This window comes from Megalops cyprinoides, chromosome 18 (genome assembly GCF_013368585.1).
Source record: "Megalops cyprinoides isolate fMegCyp1 chromosome 18, fMegCyp1.pri, whole genome shotgun sequence".
NCBI lineage: Eukaryota > Metazoa > Chordata > Actinopteri > Elopiformes > Megalopidae > Megalops > Megalops cyprinoides.
In genome coordinates, this window is record NC_050600.1 from 20,795,948 (window position 1) to 20,817,137 (window position 21,190).

Sequence of the window (21,190 nt, forward strand, 5' to 3'; positions counted from 1 at the left end):
AGGCATTTGTAGCTGACCCACAGGGCTGGGGCTCTGGGAACAATGGCAGCCTTTGACAGCCCCCTGCCATCAGGAAAAATTCCTCACTCCATGCAAATCGGCTCTCTAAAACCGCGCTGAAACCCTACCTTCCTCCGACCTCCGCCCCACAGCGCCGCACCCTGGTCGACTGACAGACTCCCTGACTGAAAGGCTCACTTCTGCACACCCTCAGTGATTGACAGTCTGACTGACCTACCGCCTGATGGATGTGCATATAGAGTTTCAGTCTCGCTGACTGATGCAGACTCAAGCACGCACTCACTGACCAGGAGACTAACTGACTTTTCAGCTTTAGAGTAAAAGACTCAATTGCAGACTTATTGACTGATGTTACAGACTGGCTGAGGAATAAGTACACCTACAGACGCACTGACTGGCAGATAACAGACTACCCAATTTACAGACTGATGGACAGATATCATTCCATGACCCTGCTAATACAGTAGCCACCTCCTGCGGTCATAGAGAGGCCATGTCCTGAGGTCATACAGAGGCTGTTCCCTGAGGTCATACAGAGGTCAGAAAGACACCGGCTAAGTGCTGCTTAGTGCTTAGATCACAGGTCACTGCACAAGCAGCATGAGAGGACTTTACACAGCTAATCACTCACTGTAAGTATGAGAAGTATGAGCCCTTCTCCCATGAGTATACCCACAACATCTCCATCCTTGGCCATTTCAGGGCTTTCCAGGGAAATGGGACTTCTCAACAGGTTAAGGAATGGTTCTATACCACCACGATATTATCTATCTGTCTAGCTACGTAATACAGTACTAGTCAAAAGTTTGGACACACCTGATTAAGATGATGGGAAATATGCATTCAAAGACATTTGGATCTAAAAACTTTTGCTTAAATGCTTGAAATTTGTTTCTTAGACAAATATAAATTGTGAAATTGATGCCTATGTATTCATGCCTATGAATTTCTTTCCAAAAAATTTTATCCTTAAAAATATTTTTTGGGTACTTTCAAGAATCTAAAATATGAAATAGTTTGGATTTGTTTATAATACTTTTGGGGGCAATCGATGATTCCATTTGTGTTATCTCATAGTTTTGATGGCTTTACTATTATTCTGAAATGTGGGAAAGAGTAAAGAAATGTGTGTCCAAACTTTTCACTGCTATTGTAAATATAATACACCAATTATACATTGATACAATAACTGTGATATGATGTTCTGTTTTTGCAATGGAATATAAAAATCCATTTTAGGAACAGCTGTCCCTCTTTTGGACAGCCTCATGTATCTGCAAAATGATTTAAGAGAAAGCAATAATGGTTGAATAAAATGAGACACCCATTACATCACTTCTCATGGAAAAAACGGCGGCCTCGGCCGAATGACATCACCGCCTGCATGGCTGCTCTTCCAGTTGGGTGGGGGGAGTTTGGATGATCACCCCCACCCCCCTTGTTACCCCCAGAGCTCGGCAAACACACAGGGCAAGGTCCTGAGACCTCAGCTTTATGACCGGTGGCTGGAGTCACTGGCGGAGAGACCGAGGGCGTGAGCGAGCTTCTTCAGTGACGCGCGAGGCGTCGGTGATGGGTATCATAAACCGAAGTCTGTAAATCACTCACTGCTTGTCCTGAGCGTGACAGAGCTCAATGTCCTCTGGCTCCACAGACTGATGGGTGTGGGCAGCTTTACAAGTTCACAACTGTTCTCCAGAAAAACCCACTTGCTATCTCAAACTACACTCTATTAGATGAGGCCCTCGTCCAGAACAGCTTATGCATCTTCAGTTTTACATATGATCTATGTCAAGAGCTGGACATTAACTCAGGGTTAAGTGCCTTGCTGATGGCTACACCAGAACTGTCCCACAGGGGATTCAACCTTGCAACCACCTGGTTCCAGGTCCTGTTGTTTAACCACTATGCCACACTTACTACCACCTACTCCTCTCTTCAGGGTTGTAGCTCCAGATGCAGTTACAGCAGCTACACACTTTATTGCACCATTATCATCAGCTTTACCTGACCTTAACAGAGGTGATAAGAATCCATGAATTCGTTCAGCTGCTGTATGGTCATGGATAGAGTCAAGATTGGGGCACACTTGTCACGAGACTGGGCTGATCCCCTCCATCAGAACACACTGAGCCCCACCTCTTTTGAGGCTCCGCCCACATTTCTGCAGTCAGTCAATCAGACATCAACCAGGCCAATCCCCACCGAGCCCATCCCAAGATAGCCCCTGCTATCCGCAGAGCTGCGCCCTCGGGACCAGCCTGCGTTCCCATTGGCTGGCATCGTGAGCCTGGCGACACACCCTACCTTTCGCATCTGCGTGAGCAGGCCCTCGAACTCCTTCAGGTCCAGCGTGGGCCCGCTGTATGACGCACAGCTGTTGGCAGCCTTCCCCAGCCAGTATATGGTGATCAGAACCTGGATGGAGAGAGGTAAAAAAAAAAAACAAACGAGGCGTTTAGTGTCTGGACAAGCCAACCGCGACTGTCACCAGCCAGCCAGGTTTACAGAGGTGTACAGAAGCCCCCTTTGAGAGAGCCCACAGATGCAATTCCCATTGAGCTGGAGCAGAGAGTGACGCCAGCGCTTTCAGTTGCCTGAAAAGACCCGGGCCGCTCGTCGCCTCTTACTGCAGCCAAAGCCCGCCTGGTCACTGCCAGGGTCCTAATTCAGATCGGAGATCCGGTGTAGAGAAAAAGAAAAAAAAAAACAAAAAAAACACGTAGTCCACAGCTCTCAAAACAGGTGAAGTCCTGAAGTCACTCCAACCCCAGAGGATTATGGGTAGCTCCACTCCCCACTGTTTCCCTGCACATCACGGGTCTTTTCGCCTCTGCTCAAACAACGGCTGCGTTGCCGAGACTCCTGGCCTGCGAGACTCCTGGCCTCAGCTGAAGCAACAGCTCCTTTCATCCCCGGCGGTGTTTACCAGCGGTTCCTGTACAAACACGACAAGGCCGCTGCATTGTGCTCGGGCCTCTGCAGCCACCAAGCTCCCCGCCACCAGCGTGAACCGCGGCGTCCTTCTGTTGACCGCATGGCGAGCACAGAGGCTGCTTTTCAAAGCAAGTTCACGCCACCTGGCAGGCATATTTACAGTATTTGCAATGCCTACAGACACGTTCATCATCAAACCGGAGGCGGGGGGAGAGAATGGCTTTTCCTTTGATGAGAATGATCAAAGCGCTTTCGTTCAATCGTAGTTTGTTTCTGCACTGTGCTTTTCACATACACACACAGGCAAGGACACACACACACACACACACAAACATAAACAAACACACACACAAACACACACACACACACGCATGTATGCATGCATGCAGTGATATGCACATGCAAACATACACAAATAAACACAAACACACAAACACACACAAACACACACACACACACACACACACACACACACACACACACGCATGTATGCATGCATGCAGTGATATGCACATGCAAACATACACAAACACACACACACACACACACAACAAACACACGGTGTGACCCTGTCTGTGTGGCGCCTCCACGCAATCTCAAAGGAAAGCGAAGGGCATTCTAGCTCCTCTGACGTTGTATCTAAAACAAAAAGCAAAACAAACCCTTATCCAATTTCACTGGAACTAATTAATGCGATACCATCACAGGGCAGGCCATGACTGGCAGTGCCGCTGCCTGTCCTGTCTCTCAGCAGTGGTTTCTCATCGCCACGCGGAACACTTCCAGCGGCATGTGAATATTGCGACACCTTGCCATTCAGCATCGTTTCATGTTTTTTTTCCACGTCCTGTCCGCATTAGTCACCCCCCACATGTCTTTCCAAAACACAAATCAGCTGTCACAGCCTCGTCGTCAAATGTGACGTTGCCTAGGCAGCGGCCCGAAAACACAGTTGCAGTCGCGGCGAAAGCGTGCTTGTCTGAGCCGAAACTTCAGTGTTTACTTAGAGCATTCTAGCTCGTACTAGCCTGGAAACCCAGGCTCCCTCATCTCAGCCAGTATCTATCCTGGCACAGGCAGAAGTCTTCTGCCGAATGGGAGACGTGTTTTCGAACATGCACAGTCCTGGGCAGCCTTGCTTTTCTGTTCGCCCGTCATATTTGTGCCTAGTCCCGCTTAGCGCGTTCACCACTGAATCCAAAACCGTGCCAATCCGATCTGGGAACAGCTCAACCAGCTCTGTTTGATTACATGCTGTAATCTACATTAGCACCCCCCCACCCACCCACCCAGTCCCTGGCAAAGAGCTGGGCCTGGCAAAACTTTACAGGGCCGTTATCAGGCACTGCGAATGACCAAATCCACCCGTTTGGGGAGGAAAATTAACTCCACTTACACATACTGATATGACTGCCCTTTAAACAGCTGGTGTGCAGCTCAGAACCACGGGGGGGAGGAGACAGGGAGGCAGGGATAGAAAGGCAAATAAGAAGAATGAGAAGCCAAGAGAGGGAGAAAGAGGTAATGTACATTTTGAATGCCATGCAAATAAAGAACAATCTCCATTCAGATTTGAAAAGGGGAAGGGGAAAGAGACAAACTACTTACATTCTTCAGCTTCCTGCTGCAGTCTGAGCCCCTGTGTGAGAGACAGACAGAGAGAGAAAGAGCGAGGGAGAGAGTGAGAGTTTTACATTCAAAGGGAAACAAAATCACGTGCATGCACAAGGAACTACACAAAAGTAACATACATCAACAAACAAGAAGGAAAATATTTTCCTAGACAGGTATGGAGACCAGATTAACCCTTACTTGACCAGCCTTGCTCATTTCCTAACTTTACACTGTTTGCTTAGCAGATCTCCTCTTCAAAAGGCAACTTCCATAGTTCACATTTTACACATTACCCATTTATAAAGCTGGATGCTTTACTAAAATTGCTCAGGTTAGTTGAAATCAAGGGTACGAGCGCAGGATCCAAAATGAGTTTCACATTGCAAAGTCCTTACAATGTTAGTTTGCTAACCTCTGTGCCTGGCTGCGACCCAGCTCCTCCTAAAGAAAATTTGTGACAAGCTTAGAGGTTCCAGATTTTTGTTCATGACATTTTACAACCAATTAGCAATCCTATAATCAGTCACCCTGATTGGTTGCTGCTCATCGCTTTGTTGAGGTACTTGCCTTTCATAAACTGGGAAAGCGATTCTTGATAAATGAGCTGTTTTACAAGAATTACTTCAGCATTTTTGAAGTTAAGGTAGTGAAGCATGACCTGAAATGTCTGTACTGATGTTCCTGTGAATGTATCAGTGGACTCTAAGCCCTCTACAAGCTTGGACAGCGGGGATGGTGACCGCAGGTAATAATGGTAGACTGTAGGCCTCGATCCTTCCAGGTCGCTGTGGAAACCTCAGCCTCCACTCTTATACAGGGCAGCCATGGCTGTCTTTGTGGTTGAACCACCGCATAAAGTCAAGAGGACCACCCTGATGAGATCGAATTAGTATGTACTAAGAATGCTGAAAACCCCTTTCCATATTTGTCTCATAGTAAAAAAAACCCAGCCTGGGTTGAACAGCACTGATGAGCCAAAACAAATGTCTTCCCTGTGGGAAGATGGGCACCGTTTCTCAGGCTTCGCCTTGTGTCTATGGTGGGAACAGAGGTGGGGAGTAACTCAGGTGAGCTGAAGGTGTAAGAGCCCCCTCACCAGGTCATTACCTTCTCTCCAAGTAGCACCTGTTCCTGAGGAGGTCGGTATCTACCCCCCTCCTCCGCTGACCCCCTGACCCTCACCGCTGGTGAGAGATTGGCGAAATCAAAAGCCTCGCGCCGGGGGGGGGAGCAAAACCTGCCGGACCGCTCCTGTCGGGATCGCCGGTGTCTGCCAGCCCTCGGGACTGCAACAGTGGGCCCTTGTGTCTTTTGTTCCCGATCACGCTCGGCTAAATAAACAGCGAGGAAGTTTTTTCTTTTCCTGTCGCTACTCACGCCGCCTTGCACAACCTGATCCTAAGCCTGCAAACTCCAGATTCCACAAGGTATTAGATCACTCCTCGTGATATCACCTTCTCTCTGGTCCTCTCTCCTCCCCCCATTCCCCCCCCCCCCCACCTTCTGGCGACCTGTCACCCGCCTTGGAGATCGATCAGGTTTCCGACAACAAACAGCTGCGGCGCATATTTGCACCCTTCGTTCATTTTATGGACCGGGTTTGGTTGTGGTCCAGCGTCAGTAGCAGGAGGAGGACAGGTCCACTCAGGGTGGAGCGACAGGCTGGGGGGGGGGGGGACCTGGACTGTTAAGAGTTGCTGGACCTGGAGCCACCAGTCAAAATGCCTTTTGTTCCTGCCTGTAACCAGAACCTCCGGGAAAAGCGAGTACCGCAGCGTGACCATCAGATCCCCGGGAAGCCTTTCACTCTTCTAATCTCAGGCAAAACTGTCTGGGGTTCAGGGCCTCCGTTTAACAGAGCCGAATGTCTCAGTCCTGTACACTGAAAGCTGAGAACATAAAGTCGGGCTTATATGACAAACCTACAGCCAGACGAGGAGAGGAGAAACATTCAACAGACAAGCAGCACCCAAAGTACACGGACTAAAAACAGCACTCTTGAGAGTGAACAGGAAAGAAACAGGTGGGAAGGCGGTCTGTACGCCCATTATTATTACTGAGAGTAATAATATCATATGACATCATTAACTCCCCCACCACCCACCATCACAAATCACCCATTGCTTTATGCTTTTTACTGTTTCCAGTAAAAAGAACTTTCTTCAAGTGTTTAACACATCCTACTGGGGTTCAAACGCATAACCCTTTTTTCCAGAGGTGAGGGCTCTGACCAGAACACCACACGGTGCCCCTTACAGCACTGAGCCAAGATTGTCCTGGGAGCCAGGAGGACAGAACAAACTTTTAGCCTCACTGCACCCAGAGTGGGAGTGCCAGAACACTGGGCCCATGGGAGCATGTGTCCCTGAAAGCATTGCACTGCAATACCTTCACAAGCCTGTGTGTCCACAGCCATCTCCTTACAGCAACACTAGGTGGCATTTCAAGTGTATTCCATCTTCTTTTGGATTATACTCTTTTGAAAACAACAGGAAATAGCTCTAAACTCTCTGTGGCATTTTCGTCATTTACTGTAATTAAGGCTAGCAAGCCAAGGGTTTTCATTGTGACAGGCTGCTAATTGTTTGGCTATAGAAATGAAATGCTGAGAGAACAGGTCAGTGCATGGACAGACAGACAAACAGGCAATTACAGCAGACAGAGAGGTGCTTGTTTGAGGATGCATGTGCACAGCGTGTCTGTATGTCTATATGTGTGTCTGCATATGTGTGTATGTCTGTCTGTGAGTGTATATGTACATGTGTATATATGTGTATGCATGTCTATATGTGTGTATGTCTATCTGGACATGTATGTGTCTCCTTATGCGTGTGTGTGTGTGTGTGTGTCTGAGCGTGTGTGTGAGCATGCGTGTGTGTGTGGTCTCTTACTTGAGGTTGGCGCGTATGGAAGTGTCCTGCAGGTCTCCGGGGTCAAACAGCTGTGATCCCTTCAGTCCCAGCTCCTCACAGCCCCTCAGGAAGAGGGTCAGGTTGTCCTGGAAGAAGATCCAGGGAAATGAGTGTACAGTAACTCACAGTGACACAGTCTCTCAGATTGCAGTCTAAGCACTGTAACTTTCTGCCTAACTCAGTGACAGTCTCTCAGATTGCAGCGTCTGTACTGTAACTCTCTCCCGAACTCTGTGACACAATCGCTCAGGTTGCAGTCACTGTACTGTAACTTTTCCCCTAACTCAGTGTCACAGTCTCTCAGATTGCAGCCTATGTACAGTAACGCTCCGGATCAGAATCCTGCTCTCCCAGTGCGGGCCCTCCCCCTCCAGGTGTCCCCAGGCGTATTGTTAACCAGGTGCAACCCGACCTGGCCTCTCTGATTCCCGGCCTTTCAACGGGCCGGCCCTCCCCTCCAATCACTGCGGCCGAGGAGCCGGGGGGAGTCGTTCTCTCCCCTCCCGCATTGTTGCCTCGGTGTAATTTTGGGAAGGGCGCACGGCTTTTCTCACGTATGCGGCCCCGCCCTCGCTTCTACCCCCGTTTGTTAGGCTCCCCAGGTGCCAGGGGCCGCACAAAGCGTCACCCCCGGGTCACCCGCGGAGGCGTGGCCCCCCCTTCCCGCGGCCCGCCGAAATGAGGGCAGGGCCGCCGCTAACTGGGTCACCTACAGGAGTGTGAATTTGCTTTCGGTGAGGGTGTGAACCCATCTCTAAGCGGCAGCTGAATGCGCATACCGATACATGGGCTACAGAGGGGGGGAGCTGTCGGCTCAGATTCAGTCCTGAGAGTCAGCACTGTACACTGCTGTACTACTACTACACATACTGTACTGTACACTGACGGTGATTCGCTAAGGTATCGATACGGCCGATTCATTTTCAAAACCTTTGTCATCCTACACTATGATGAATACATTCATGGGGAACAGCATTGTGGCTGCTGTTTCTAGAAATATACTCAAAACAAGATTGATATGAAAAAATCAAGTCAAAGTCGATAAATTAGTGTGCTGAGTCACGTCAATGAAGGGTAGAATATGACCCATCACAAAGCCAATATGAATATATAATTATCCTAGTGAATTAATGCAAGGTGCCTCACAAATCAAGCTTCCCACTCAAGTTCAATTCAGGCTGAAACTGAATGGATAGGGACAGACTCACTGTATCAAGTATACAAAGGAGATTTAAATATAAATATAAATATAAATATAAATATAAATATAAATATCACCTTAAAACTTACAACTTAAAATCTTCCATTGCATTGCTTAGTGCTTAAATAATTTCTTGTTCTGCAATACACACACACACACACACACAAAAACAATACTTCCTCCACTCAAACAGCTGTATATTCACAAAAGCAAATCAAGGGTTCAACAGCAGCACCAGTACGAGTCACACTAACTTAACCTCTGGGTTCTGAGCCCAGCTCCTTACCGCCTTCCCATACTGCTGCCCAACATTATACACCCAGTATCACACAGAAACCTCACTGCGCAGGTGGACGTGCGCAGAACGGCCTGCGATGTGAGGGCTCATAAAGAGCCTGGTGCCGCAGGCCCTGAGCCGCCCGGCCGCGCAGAGAGACAGCCCTGTAATCACGCCTCCCTGACGGGACACATACCAGGTGTTCGGGGTCTTCAGCTCACTGCACGCAGAACCCCACAGCCCTCTGCCTCCTCAAATTTGGGGACGGCCGGCCAGGAGAAACAGACAACCTGGGGCTCCTCATCCAGAAATAGCCTAGCCCGCTCTCTCTCTTTTTATTTCTCTCTCAAAGAGGGCCATTTCCTCAAGCGGAAAATTCTGCATCTGAAATGGAGCCGTCAGCACATTTGTGGGCCGCCATGTTGACGATGCAGCTCTAGAGGGGAGGACATTTGTCCTTAATTTCAATATGAAGCACCAGACCTGAAGCCTCACTGCATGAGGAGATGTGAGCTCTGTGGACTGAGCTTGACAATATGCCCCATGCTAAAAAGAAACACATAAGAACACATAAACCACAAAACTCCATGTGCAGTGATATACTGCTGTTTTACACGCAGGTGATTGGCTACAAGGTCAACACCTGGTCTCCCGTGGGGCATTTGCACTTCCCCCTGATACTTTTGCTACTTTGCTGTTTGATGTTCGAAATCACAGAGAGAGCAGCGCAAACCAATCAGTCACAACATCACTTATTCATCAAACAGAGACAGCGAAGTTTGGAGGACGTTGGGAGGTCTTAGTGAACCTTGTTTGAAGCTTATTTTTTCTATTGGTTAGCTACATAGCCATCCCAATAGCCATGGTGCACATTGTAAGACCAGGAATGCCATGTAAGCATAGGTCTGGCTGCTCTGAATTGAAAGGAAGTGAATAACAGCAGAGTACCTAAAATGGGTGGGATTAGAACATGTAGAGACTGGGTCTGAAGTGGCTTGTCATCTGCAGCACCATCACTGACGAAGGCCACGTTCAACCACCCATGCAATGAGTTTCTCCTGCGAATGAAAGTAAAGGAGATGCCCAGTTGCAAAGAGATCAGCTTCCTGTGAGAGAGTCACTGCCGACCCTCCCTCCCACCTTTTACACACCTTCTCAGTAAGAAGCCACGCAGAGCGTTAGACAGACATGAGCCCGACCTTCAGCCAGGACACATACAAGGAATCAGCGATTTTCTCAATGGCGAAAGAGCCATGGGACAAATAATGCCCTGAGGTAAATACAGAGAAGATCTAAGAAGTGATGTTGTTTGACAAAACTCTTGCACCAATGGTCATTAGGCTTCCCATTAGTAAATTATGACTGCAAAGTGAGATCTCAAATAAGAGATTAGTGTGTCTAGCGTGGTCTAAATCCAGTTGGATTTAGACCACGCTAGACACTGGGAGCTTTGAAGTAGAGGTGAAGGTTTTTTTATGTAGTGGTGTCATCTCAAATGAGCAAAAATTATCTCTGAGACAAAGACTATCGCTTAGTGAGACTATCTCTAAGACTATCTCTTAGAGGCTAATCTCTAAATCAGAACACCAGCCGTGTTTGTCACACACGGACAGTTTTTTCCAAGCGGAAAATTTTAGAGATGCGGTTTTGGGAACAAATGCTCAATTGACAGTCACATTTCAAGATGCGCTCGACATGGAGTGGGAACAATGGCACGCCGTGCTTAGTGGAACTTTGGACCGCGTTGCGCGCTTTGCTGTTAGCGGACCCGCAAGCCCAGCTGTGCACAGATACGGGTGGGCATGTGTATGAAGCTGTTCAAGCTGGCTAAACGCAATCCTGTCACGACTGACTTGCACAGCACTTAACAAAACTGTAATGTAGACAATGTTGGCCACGGCAATTAAAACAAACACATGAAAATCTTAACTGAAGTTGTGACAGAAAGGATTTGAGCCAAAACACAGATCGTCTGGAATTATAGCTGTGTTGATGGGTTGCACTCCAAATGCTGCACACACCACAAAGAGCAACTGTCACTAATGATGCCTTATGTTACAACTAAGGGAAAGCGAGCTGGAGAGCTGGAGAGCTGGAGAGCTGGAGAGCTGGAGAACTGTCTGGATTTCATCCGTGCTGAGAACATCAAGGCGTTAGCTTAACTGCAGCTTGACTTAATTTGTTAAAATGGGCCAAATATTCAAGATTACAGTTGACGATGTTGCAAGACAGGCAAGAGAGGAGCTCATTGTGGTGTTCCAGCGTGCGGGGTTAGCAAACGTTACACATCAAGTATTTATCATGCTGCCTCCATCATTCGGGGCTTACAATGACGTATATTCACTTAGGCAAGCCATTTCTTTTTCAATTTGTGATAGGATAATTTTCTCATTTCGTATAAATGCTGGGACACCCTGGATAAGAACCGGAAATATTACAGAGTGAAGCCACTTCCCGAGAGCTGGAGTGGCTGCTCCAAGGCTGAAATAGCCATACGTGAGCAACTCCCTGACAAAGGTGATGCTTTTCTGGAGGAGTCCGAAGGGCCCGGCCACAGAATGGAAAAACTTTCCCAAATCAAACATGCCTGTGCAAACGACAGAAAGAATTGCCTTTGCTGGAGGAAGGGAAACGTGGAAGAACGTAACCAACGAGAACCATCAGTTGTGTGAATACACCGTGAAAACTGACCCTCAAAAATGTGTTGGAGGTGATGTTTGGAGTCGAAAGAGGATGCAAGGGATCAGAGCTGAGCACTGTGCAGGGAGAAGGGAAAGCTGTGCTCAAAGCTGGGCTTTTGAGCCACTTTTGTGGACCCTGCCAGACGACACATCTGATCCCTGTGACAGAACAGGACGGGTTCAAATTAAGGCACTACTGGAGCCCTGAGGAAAGGTTTACCTGTTTTTGCAGGGATTAAAACCGCTTTTCAGCTTAAAGTTCGAGAACAAATTGCAAAAAAAGAAAGTAAAAGTAGTGACCTTGCCCATGTTCTCTGGGACCTGCTGTTTGGGTCTGTCACAGTGTCAGTTATAATGTCTCTATCTCAGCTGCAGCTTCCTCGCATGGCCTCTCCATCTGAAGGGTTTTCAGTCCGTGCAGAGGAGAACGAAGTGGGAAGAGCCCCTTGCCAAATGCTACAACTGGACTGCAGATGCTACTTTATGGTCACAATACCAGCGACATGAGAGAGTACAATTGCTCAGCAAGCTGTCCCTAACTGTCCCTGATAAAGACCTAGCATGTCTTTATGCAATGGCTCCTCCTGAGATTCTCTGCTGTGGGAATGCTCAGAATTGAATATTTCCTGTCAAGTAACAGAGCTGGAGTTTTCAGCAGACCATTCAGGAATGCACAGACCTTAAAATTTGTGCACGTTGCTTTGATAAGGGAAGAAACAATCTTTTTGTACCGGCATTGAGCAAAACAGCAAGATTTTTCAAGATAAGTGAAATTGTGTTTTTCCTGTTAAATACTGTTTTCATATCTTTCGGAGATATGGGGGTGATGAATAAAAACCGCAATATCACACTGGCGGTATAGTGAAGTTTTGCATTATGCCACCAGGGCCTCTGACTCATAGTCCCACTGCTGATGCAGTCCTGACTTGCAAACTCATTTTCTCACTCCTCTCTCACAACAGCCTTCTGACCTCATAACAGTTTGTCAGAGGCGAAAGCATTGACGAGGCCCAGAGAATACTGAGTCACAGTTTAACATCACTGAAGCAGAGAAAGCGTGGCCATGAGGGTCACAGCCAAAAATGATTAGTAATGAAAGCACTGCTTCCAGGCCGGACAGGGGTCAAATGTGCGTGTGTGTGTGTGTGTGTGTGTGTGTGTGTTTGTGCCTCTCTGTTTTGTGTGAGTGTGTGCCTGTGTGTACTCTATGTGTACGTGTGTCTGTTTATGTGTATGTGTGTGTGAGTACATCCTAACGCGTAACAGATGTCCAGGTGGAGGGAGCGGACTCACACGCTACTGATTACTCAGGCCAGATTGCTCCCCAGACAGCAGCCCTTGACGATCTCTGTTGGCTGGTGGATGAAATTACACCCATCTCCCAGCCCCTGGGGCGCGACCCCACCCCCTCCTGATGCGAGACCTCTGCTCGCGATCACACGACACACCACACGGAGGCTCTGATACACTGAGGAGGCCCCCTGGCTTCACCACTCTGGAAAGCAAAAATCTGTGTCCTAAGAAGAACCCACTATAGGGTCATTATTATTATCTGCATTTAGTTGGATAGACAGTATCTAGTATCCTTATGTCAGCCCTGTAAGGACCATTGGTGGGTGCCTGGTACACTCAGCCTTCATAGAGGGCTCCATGACAAATGCTTGCTGACTTTTATAGAAATCTGAAAACTAACTGCGGCATCCAGTTACAGCTGCAAGTTAAAGGATAACTGTGCGGTTACCTAGTGATAACTACAGACCAACGTGACCATCAACAAAAGCAAAGCGTTTTATCTGAACCTTTGTTGACTGCTCGATGGTAAACTTGAAAGTGTCTCTCTCTTCCCTGCTGAAATGGAATCCAGTTCCAATTATCCTTTTGCTCGCTGACTTCATCCAATTCTGCCCTTTCTCAAAAAAAATGATAATGAGAGGTTTTCTGGCACATTTACTTTAAAGGGCCCAGAAAAGAGCCCTGAATGCATATCTCCATAATTAAACCTAAACTACTGCTGAGATGAAACTACTTCCATTTCCTAAACCCAACATGACATTTTCCACAGATAAAATATATACACTGCACAATGCAATTCTACTGGATGATAAGATGTCTCATTTTGACTTTCTCTGAAACAAAGGGGTTTACAGGAAGCGGTCAAGTCTGTATGACAAACAGAGTGGACTGTGCCACAGCAGACTAGGTTAAGCCCAAAAAACACCGTTCCCGAGTTCATGACAGAATGCAGCTGACCTAAAGGGACTTGAGGATGGAGATTGTCCAAACAACACATAACATCTCCATTGTCTTGCATAAGGAGGAAGTAAAATAATCACGGATTAACTACAGAAGCCTAGGGACGAATGTCACGGCCAAAACCACGCTGTCAGGGTTGTTTGCCAATGGGCCACAACAATGAAATTCGAACAGCGTACAGTGTGTTTCATTAGGAATGTCACCACAGACTCACAGCTGGGACTAATGTCTGAGGAATATTGATCCAGTCAGGTTTACAGAGCTGACCGCCAATTATTCAAAACCTTTACATTTTTGTCAAGTTTCATATTCAGAATGTGACGTCTCCCAAAAGATGTTTGAAATTTATAAAATGCCAATACTATCTGACATTTATAAAAGCTGACAAAAACGGCACAATAAAAATAAAGCAGCTTATTCATAAATACATGCTTTCAGCAACCGGCACATTAAAATAACTCAAAGCTACAGTGCCTAGCAGCTAAGAATTGCAATCTGGGAACTTAGACACCTGTAGAGCCTCAAGATTTAGCTGGTTATGTGGACTTGTAGAGCAGTCTACAGCATAGAGGACATGACTCCAGCTACAGAATGGTGGTGGCTCTCTGATCTTGCTGGAGTTCAGAAGAATGGGCCAGCATCCAGTCTGAGCTATTGTTCAGACAAATGAGAGAGAGAGAGAGAGAGGGAGAGAGAGAAAGAGAGAGAGAGAGAGAGAGAGAGAGAGAGAGAGAGAGAGGTGAAACAATGGAGCCAGAGAAAACAACAAGCTCCCATTCCTACTCCAGCTGCGGACTTCCCAACCCAAACAACAAATTCCTTCCCTTCTTTTCCTTTTCCCACAATGTGCCTCCGGCCGCCAAGAACAACACTCCATAAATAAACAACAAGCGACTTGGTCAAACGGCATAATCGACAGACGGGGCAGAAAAATACACAGTTACGGAGCACGGTCCACAGAAACGTTTCTCGAAATCAGGGAGGCGCCGCTGAAATCCTGCAGCCCTCCTGTCAGGGCTTCTGTGGAGAGCGGCTTGAGTTAACGGGGTTAATGCCTGTGTAAACAGGGCGGCCTGCCTCCAGCCAGCTGCCCAGCTACCGTCCTCCTCAAAGACGAAACAATGAAGGGGGGGGCACCACAAACAAAACTGCAGGGATTTAGAGAGAGGTCAGCACTGGGTTACACTAAAAACCCAGGAATGTAGCCATGACACAGCAAAGCCCCTTCCATTCCACACCAAGGCCTACTGCACTACGCAGGTGAGCTGATGCTATTGTAGTGTGTGAGTCACAATTCTGCTGTGTTACATTTACATTTATTAATTTGGCAGATGCTTTTATCCAAAGCAACTTACAGTTGCAAGTACACAAGCAAATATATTTATATAAAACAAGGTGTTAGTGGAATATCACCGTACTTCTACAAATGTCTGTGGAGAATATCATCTAACTGTACTAATATACTACCACAATCAAATTTATACAGCTAAGTGCTGCTACAGTGCTCCTTCAGCCTATTTGGAATGCACACTAAACCCTTTTCGCATGCATGCAGTGTGAATGAGCAAGCCTTTTGAATGGGCTCGAGTCATTACAGAAGAATGATGTCACTTCCGCAGGAATGCGGGACTGAGGATAATAAAATGATGTCCACAGCGCAATCGTCCTGGTGACAGCGCCGTGACAGCGCTGTGACAGCGCCGTGACAGCTCGGTGACAGCTGAGTGACAGCAGCCAGCGCTCTTACACTGGTTACTCCAGTAGCAGAGTCTCCGTGCTGAAGCAGGCAGCGGGCTTAAAGACAGGTGCACAATGACGCTCTGACAGGCCGGCTCTCCGCGGCCGCATTGCTGGCTCTGTAGGAGAGAATGCGACCGCAGCGGGAGGACAGCGGCCGCTTTGTTCCATATCTCAGCACCCAGGCTGCACTGCTGGAGAGGGGGCTGGCTCACATGCACACAAACACACACACAAACACACACACACACACACACACACACACTGATACACAAACACACACACACACACACACCGATACACAAACACACACACACACACACACCGATACACAAACACACACACACACACACACACACATGTACACACCCATACACACACAGACACACACACAGACACACACACAGACACACACACACACACACACACACACACACACACACACACACACACACACACACATGCACACACATACACACACACATACATGCCCACACATATACACGCACAAGCACATACATATGCACATACAAATGCAAACAAATATGTAAACACACACACAGATGATATCCTCCTAGCTTACTACAGTCTCTACTTTACTGGGTATCAGAGACTCATTTTGATTCCAGTACAAAAATCACCCAGGCTCTGGTGAGATGTGGACCTCCTCCAGGACAGAGACGGGTTTATGGGAACAGGGAGACACTGTGGGCTTCCGAAAAAACACGCCACGGTCCAAGAACAGAACTCGCACAAAGGGGGAAAGGCAGGCGCCGAGCAGACGTGGGCCTCCTTTCAGAACCGGGCCTGGAACGCCAAGCAAAGCACTGCCCTGCGGTCCATGAGAAGACTCAGCACTCATCGTCCCCCCAGAGCCACTCCAGCACAAAGGCCCAGGCCGTGACCGACAGCGGCACTGTGTCTACAGCTAACAGAGACTCACTACAACAAATTCTTCAAGCTGACTGTTCATTAGGACGTCAAAGACAATAGCTCTGTTTATGGACTCTTCAGCCCTGTAATCACAGCTACCACTGCCTGAGGGCAGAGACATGAACTCCAGTGGTAATACGGTCATGTGACCTGAGCGCTGGCCCCCCATTGGTTGACCTGACACCTGAGCCCAGATACATGGTTGAAACCGTATAATTACACTGGACCAGTTCACCGTCACTTGCCGTGCCAAACTGCCACCTGCCCCTTAGCACTGACCTGGGTGTTTGCTTTCGACACCCTTGTGTCTTGGTCAGTTTAAAAGATCCAAACTTTGAATACAGTGTAAATCTTCAGGGCTATCAGTAAGCTTAGGGCCTGTGTACATCTGAGATCTCATGTCTGTCATATTGAGCTACAGAGAAAGAAAGGGTTCGGCTGTTTTGCCGCTTTTGAAAACATAATCCGTAATTATCGCCGCAGAGGAGGGCGTTTTTAAAAAAGCGAAAGGAGTTTTTTTTAAGCACAGGCGCATAATTACTACGGGCACATAATTACTGTCACTCGTTAGATGGCGCGAGAACTACCGCTGACTGTGACCCGCGACGGGGCCAGATAAGACTAGCGAGGACGCGCTGCCAAGCCAAACTTCCTTCAAAAACAGCTTCATTGAGGCCCGCTGTTTTGCGCTCCCCCCTCACCACACTCTAGGCATTTAGCCTCATGGCTGCCGACACAGACGCCACACAACTCCGGGCCCTCACTCTCCCCAGCGTAAACACCCACTCACATTATCGCTCTGCTACCATTTCAGCATACACTCACCCTCATTTTGTTTGTGTCGTGTTTCTTCCTTTCAGCTGTTGTAATACCTGGATGTTCTAATTTTTTATTTTACGTTTAGTTATCTTACTGTCATCTTCTGTCATGTCCTCTACAGTAATTAGTGGGAAAGACCAATAAATGAAATGCCATGTATTGATTGAGAGACTGAGAGAGGCATTCATTGGCCTGACTCCTTAGCACCACAAAATGCAAAAGACAGACTTACTCTGACCCACACAATTCATGTCCGATGTCATTTCAATACATGGATCTAATAACTCCACTACTCCTTTAATCATGCTGTGTGCAAGCCATACTATACATTCGGGGGACCTAACATTCAGTTAATGTAATGAAAATGGCATTGTATTAAGGGTCTGGATTGAATTAATTCAAGTGCGTTTCACGTTCTTGTCTCCCTCTGTGCACTGACCTCTCTGTTACGATCACACGCGGCGATGTGGACGGCCGTAAAACATAGACAAAAACAGGACCCCCTCACCTTTGGTGATTTCCTTGCATTCTATGTGGAGCAGAGCACTAACAGAAGAGGGAACAGTGGAACTGCTCCCCTGGGAGTCCCCGTGGGAGGGGCAATGATGTCAGCATCTAGAGATGCAGGGCGTGCCCAAAAAGAACACCCTCAAAGAAAACAAGTGATCAGCCCACTAGGACCTGAAAGTCTCAGAAGATAGGGGAACGCAGGCCGGGCTGGGAATGGTCTAAAGAGGGGTGTCGCACACAGGAAATGCTGGCATCTGGGATGTCATGTGATGCAGAACTGAGGCAGGATGGGAAGTGTAGTTTAACTGCCATCCTGGTAGACTACACGACAGAACTGGCAGGTACCTACCTCGTTACACGGATTACAACTCTGATCTCCAACAGCACTTTCTTAGTCACGAAAGCACTCCCGGCCACAACAAAGGAGCCCCTAATCTCTGCTTCTTGGAAAGTCTGAATCCTCTTCCACGAGTTTACTTTTCAAACTGGCAGCGAGAGAGAAGGTGTGTCCCTTTGCTGATCACACAGAGATGCTGAGGCAAGCCCGCAACCAACACCTGCCTCTCCCTTTCCTGGCCTTCTCAGAGGCCCCTGACTCCACTCAAACCTTGCCAAGATTTCTCCATGGAGAGAGAACAGCGCCCCAACAGGAAGTGTAATGCAATAAGGTGACAGTGAAGAGCAGGAACACAAGCAAACTGCACAGACAGAAGAACGTCCAAATATGGAAACAGAGGAATCGAAGAGACAGACCTCTCGGACTTTCTACCCCAGCTGCCTTTAATATGAGACATTTCATCCGTTCAAATAAATAGCTGGACACACTCTGGCGACCTCTGTTACTCAATCTGAAATTTGACAAGGCGAGAACAGTTGATAGACATTTGTTTCAAAGAGTCGCTGAAATCCATCTGTCCTGAAGGCCAGAAGGGAATCTGAGCTATACACGGTGTACCAGGCTTACCTCACACACATTCATTTCTGCAGTTATCTAAGGAATGAGATTAGCAGCTGTGAGTGGTTATGCTTTAACACTCTGCCTGGGTTGGCCAGAAGTTGCATCTAATGTGAGAGATAAAGATGGGCAGATGACTGCTGCTTCAGACCAGCAGAGTGAACTGAAGCTCTGAAGCAGAACGAACACTCGCTCCCACAGAGAGACCAGCACCCTCTGAAAGAGTCCAACAAATTGCATGGCTAAAGGAATATGACTAAAGACGTTAAATGCAAAATGTGAGACAGAAAGACAGCAGGCTGTGAGACAGCATGTGTGAGACAGACAGAAAAACAGCAGGTCATGTGTGAGACAGACAGACAGAGAGACATCAGATTGTGTGTGAGACAGACAGACAGAGAGACATCAGATTGTGTGTGAGACAGAGACAGCAGGTTGTGTGTGAGACAGAGAAACAGAGACATCAGTTTGTGTGTGAGACAGAGTGACAGCAGGTTGTGTGTGAGACAGAGAAACAGCAGGTTGTGTGTGAGGCAGAGAGACAGCAGGTTGTGTGTGAGACAGACAAAGAGGAAGCAGGTTTTGTGTGACACAGACAGACAGAGAGACAGCAGGTTGTGTGTGAGACCAACAGAGGGAGAGACAGCAGATTATGTGAGACAGAACGAGAGCCAAAAGATTGTTTGTGAGATGAAAAACAGAGAGTCAGCAGGTCGTGTGTGAGACCGACAGACAGAGAGACAGCAGGTTGTGTGTGAGACAGAAGCCAGAGAGGGGGCATGTTGTGTGTGAGACAGACAGCCAGAGAGACAGCAGGTTGTGTGTGAGACAGACAGACAGAGAGAGAGCAGGATGCCTGTACATCCAAGAAGATGTGTGATGCTGGGGACTCACCAGCCCTGCTATGGGAGTGGGCAGCCTGTTGATCTTCTTCACCAGACCAGGCTTGATGGAGCTTAGCAACCTGTGGAGACAGACAGCAGCGTTCAGCTCCAGCGGTCAGTCAAACATTCCCAAGACCCTCATTACTAACCCAATCCACACTGTGCCTCCCAGAACCCAGGGAGTTCCCATTGGTGGGGAGTCTGGGGGCTGCATTTAACTTCCTTTTGTACTTGTTTTTTTATCACAGATGATTTGAATGCCATGTGGTGGTTCTCCTTTGACACAAGACTGAGTGTGTCTCAGATTAAGAGCACAGCACTCACGCTTCTGTGTGCAACTTGTGTTGTGCATTGACTTTGTGCATAATGTAATAATGCATAATACGCCTACTACATATTATCACTGCAGCTAATATCACCTACATCAATCATCGTCACCATCATCACATAGAATATTGCATGTTTCTTCCCCCAAGGCTAACCTGTGGGGGCAAAACAAGGGATTCTGCCATGTTGCATAACATCCACTCAACCGCATTGTTATTTCCCATCTTAAGTGCTGCATAGCAAATCCGTCCTCCACCCCTGAGAGGCCAGTGAGTTAATGGCCCACTGCAGCTAGGGCTTTATAGAGTTGGCACGCAGTGCTTTACAGGATATAAAAGATTCCCGTAAACTCCCAGGCAACAAGTGCTTACGAAGTCTCTGCGGGGACAGAGGGAGGCAGGACGCCTGGCTGTGGCCACCCTGCTATTTGTGTCACTTTTAGCTCTTTCCCCTTTTTTTTCCAGTGAAGGATAACACTTTTCCTTTTCCTCCTGTGGTTATTTTTCCCAGGCTTCTCTCCGGAAGTCACTTGTCGGGGCGTGGTACGTGCTTCGGTATCTCGCTGGCTCCGCTAATCGCCGCGGCTAACGTGAGAAAAGCGGCAATCTCGCCGGCGCGCCCATGCCTCTCTCCCCCAATGCCATCGAATCTCCTCTGTCTTCCTCGCAGGAAGTTCCCGTGTCCGACGCTCCGTTGCCAGACTGTTCCCTAACACCAGCCCTCCGCGGAAACGGCCCTCCGAAGGACGCATGTCCAGGGAAAGTGTTTGGGTACACATTCCAGACGTTTACCCAACGCCGCCCTGAGGCCTGGCAGCTCGTTGAGTGCTTAGCAGTACATCTAAACAATCACTTTCCCTCGACATTAATTTCCAAATGCTTACTGTCCTGTTTCCAGAGAGGCTGGAAGTGATATTAAGCTCCCATTAGATGATTACACAATTTAGATAATAACAACGAGATTGAGTGTTAATGTTTTTTAGGATTTTTTCAAAGAACAACCCCAAATGGCTGTTTAATCTGCAGGTCTGCCTGCGGTGGGGGCTGTCTGTGTTTGACTCCATCAACAACAGGACTGAAACACAAAGGAAATAGATGAAGGTAGACGCCCCATCTCAGAGGACGTGGCT

General features: G+C 47.8%; 1 protein-coding gene across 4 annotated transcripts in view; it reads right to left on the reverse strand.

Annotated features, from left to right (window-relative positions):
• Window positions 1-21,190, reverse strand: part of LOC118793000 (LIM and calponin homology domains-containing protein 1-like) — a 117,979-nt gene that overhangs the window by 36,857 nt on the left and 59,932 nt on the right. For all 4 annotated transcript variants that reach the window (XM_036550915.1, XM_036550917.1, XM_036550916.1 and 1 more), the window contains exons 3-6: window positions 19,745-19,814; window positions 7,464-7,570; window positions 4,567-4,597; window positions 2,329-2,439 (exon numbers count right to left, since the gene is read on the reverse strand). In XM_036550915.1, the coding sequence (XP_036406808.1) occupies window positions 2,329-2,439; window positions 4,567-4,597; window positions 7,464-7,570; window positions 19,745-19,814 (319 nt within the window). The remainder of the gene's footprint in view (window positions 1-2,328; window positions 2,440-4,566; window positions 4,598-7,463; window positions 7,571-19,744; window positions 19,815-21,190) is intronic.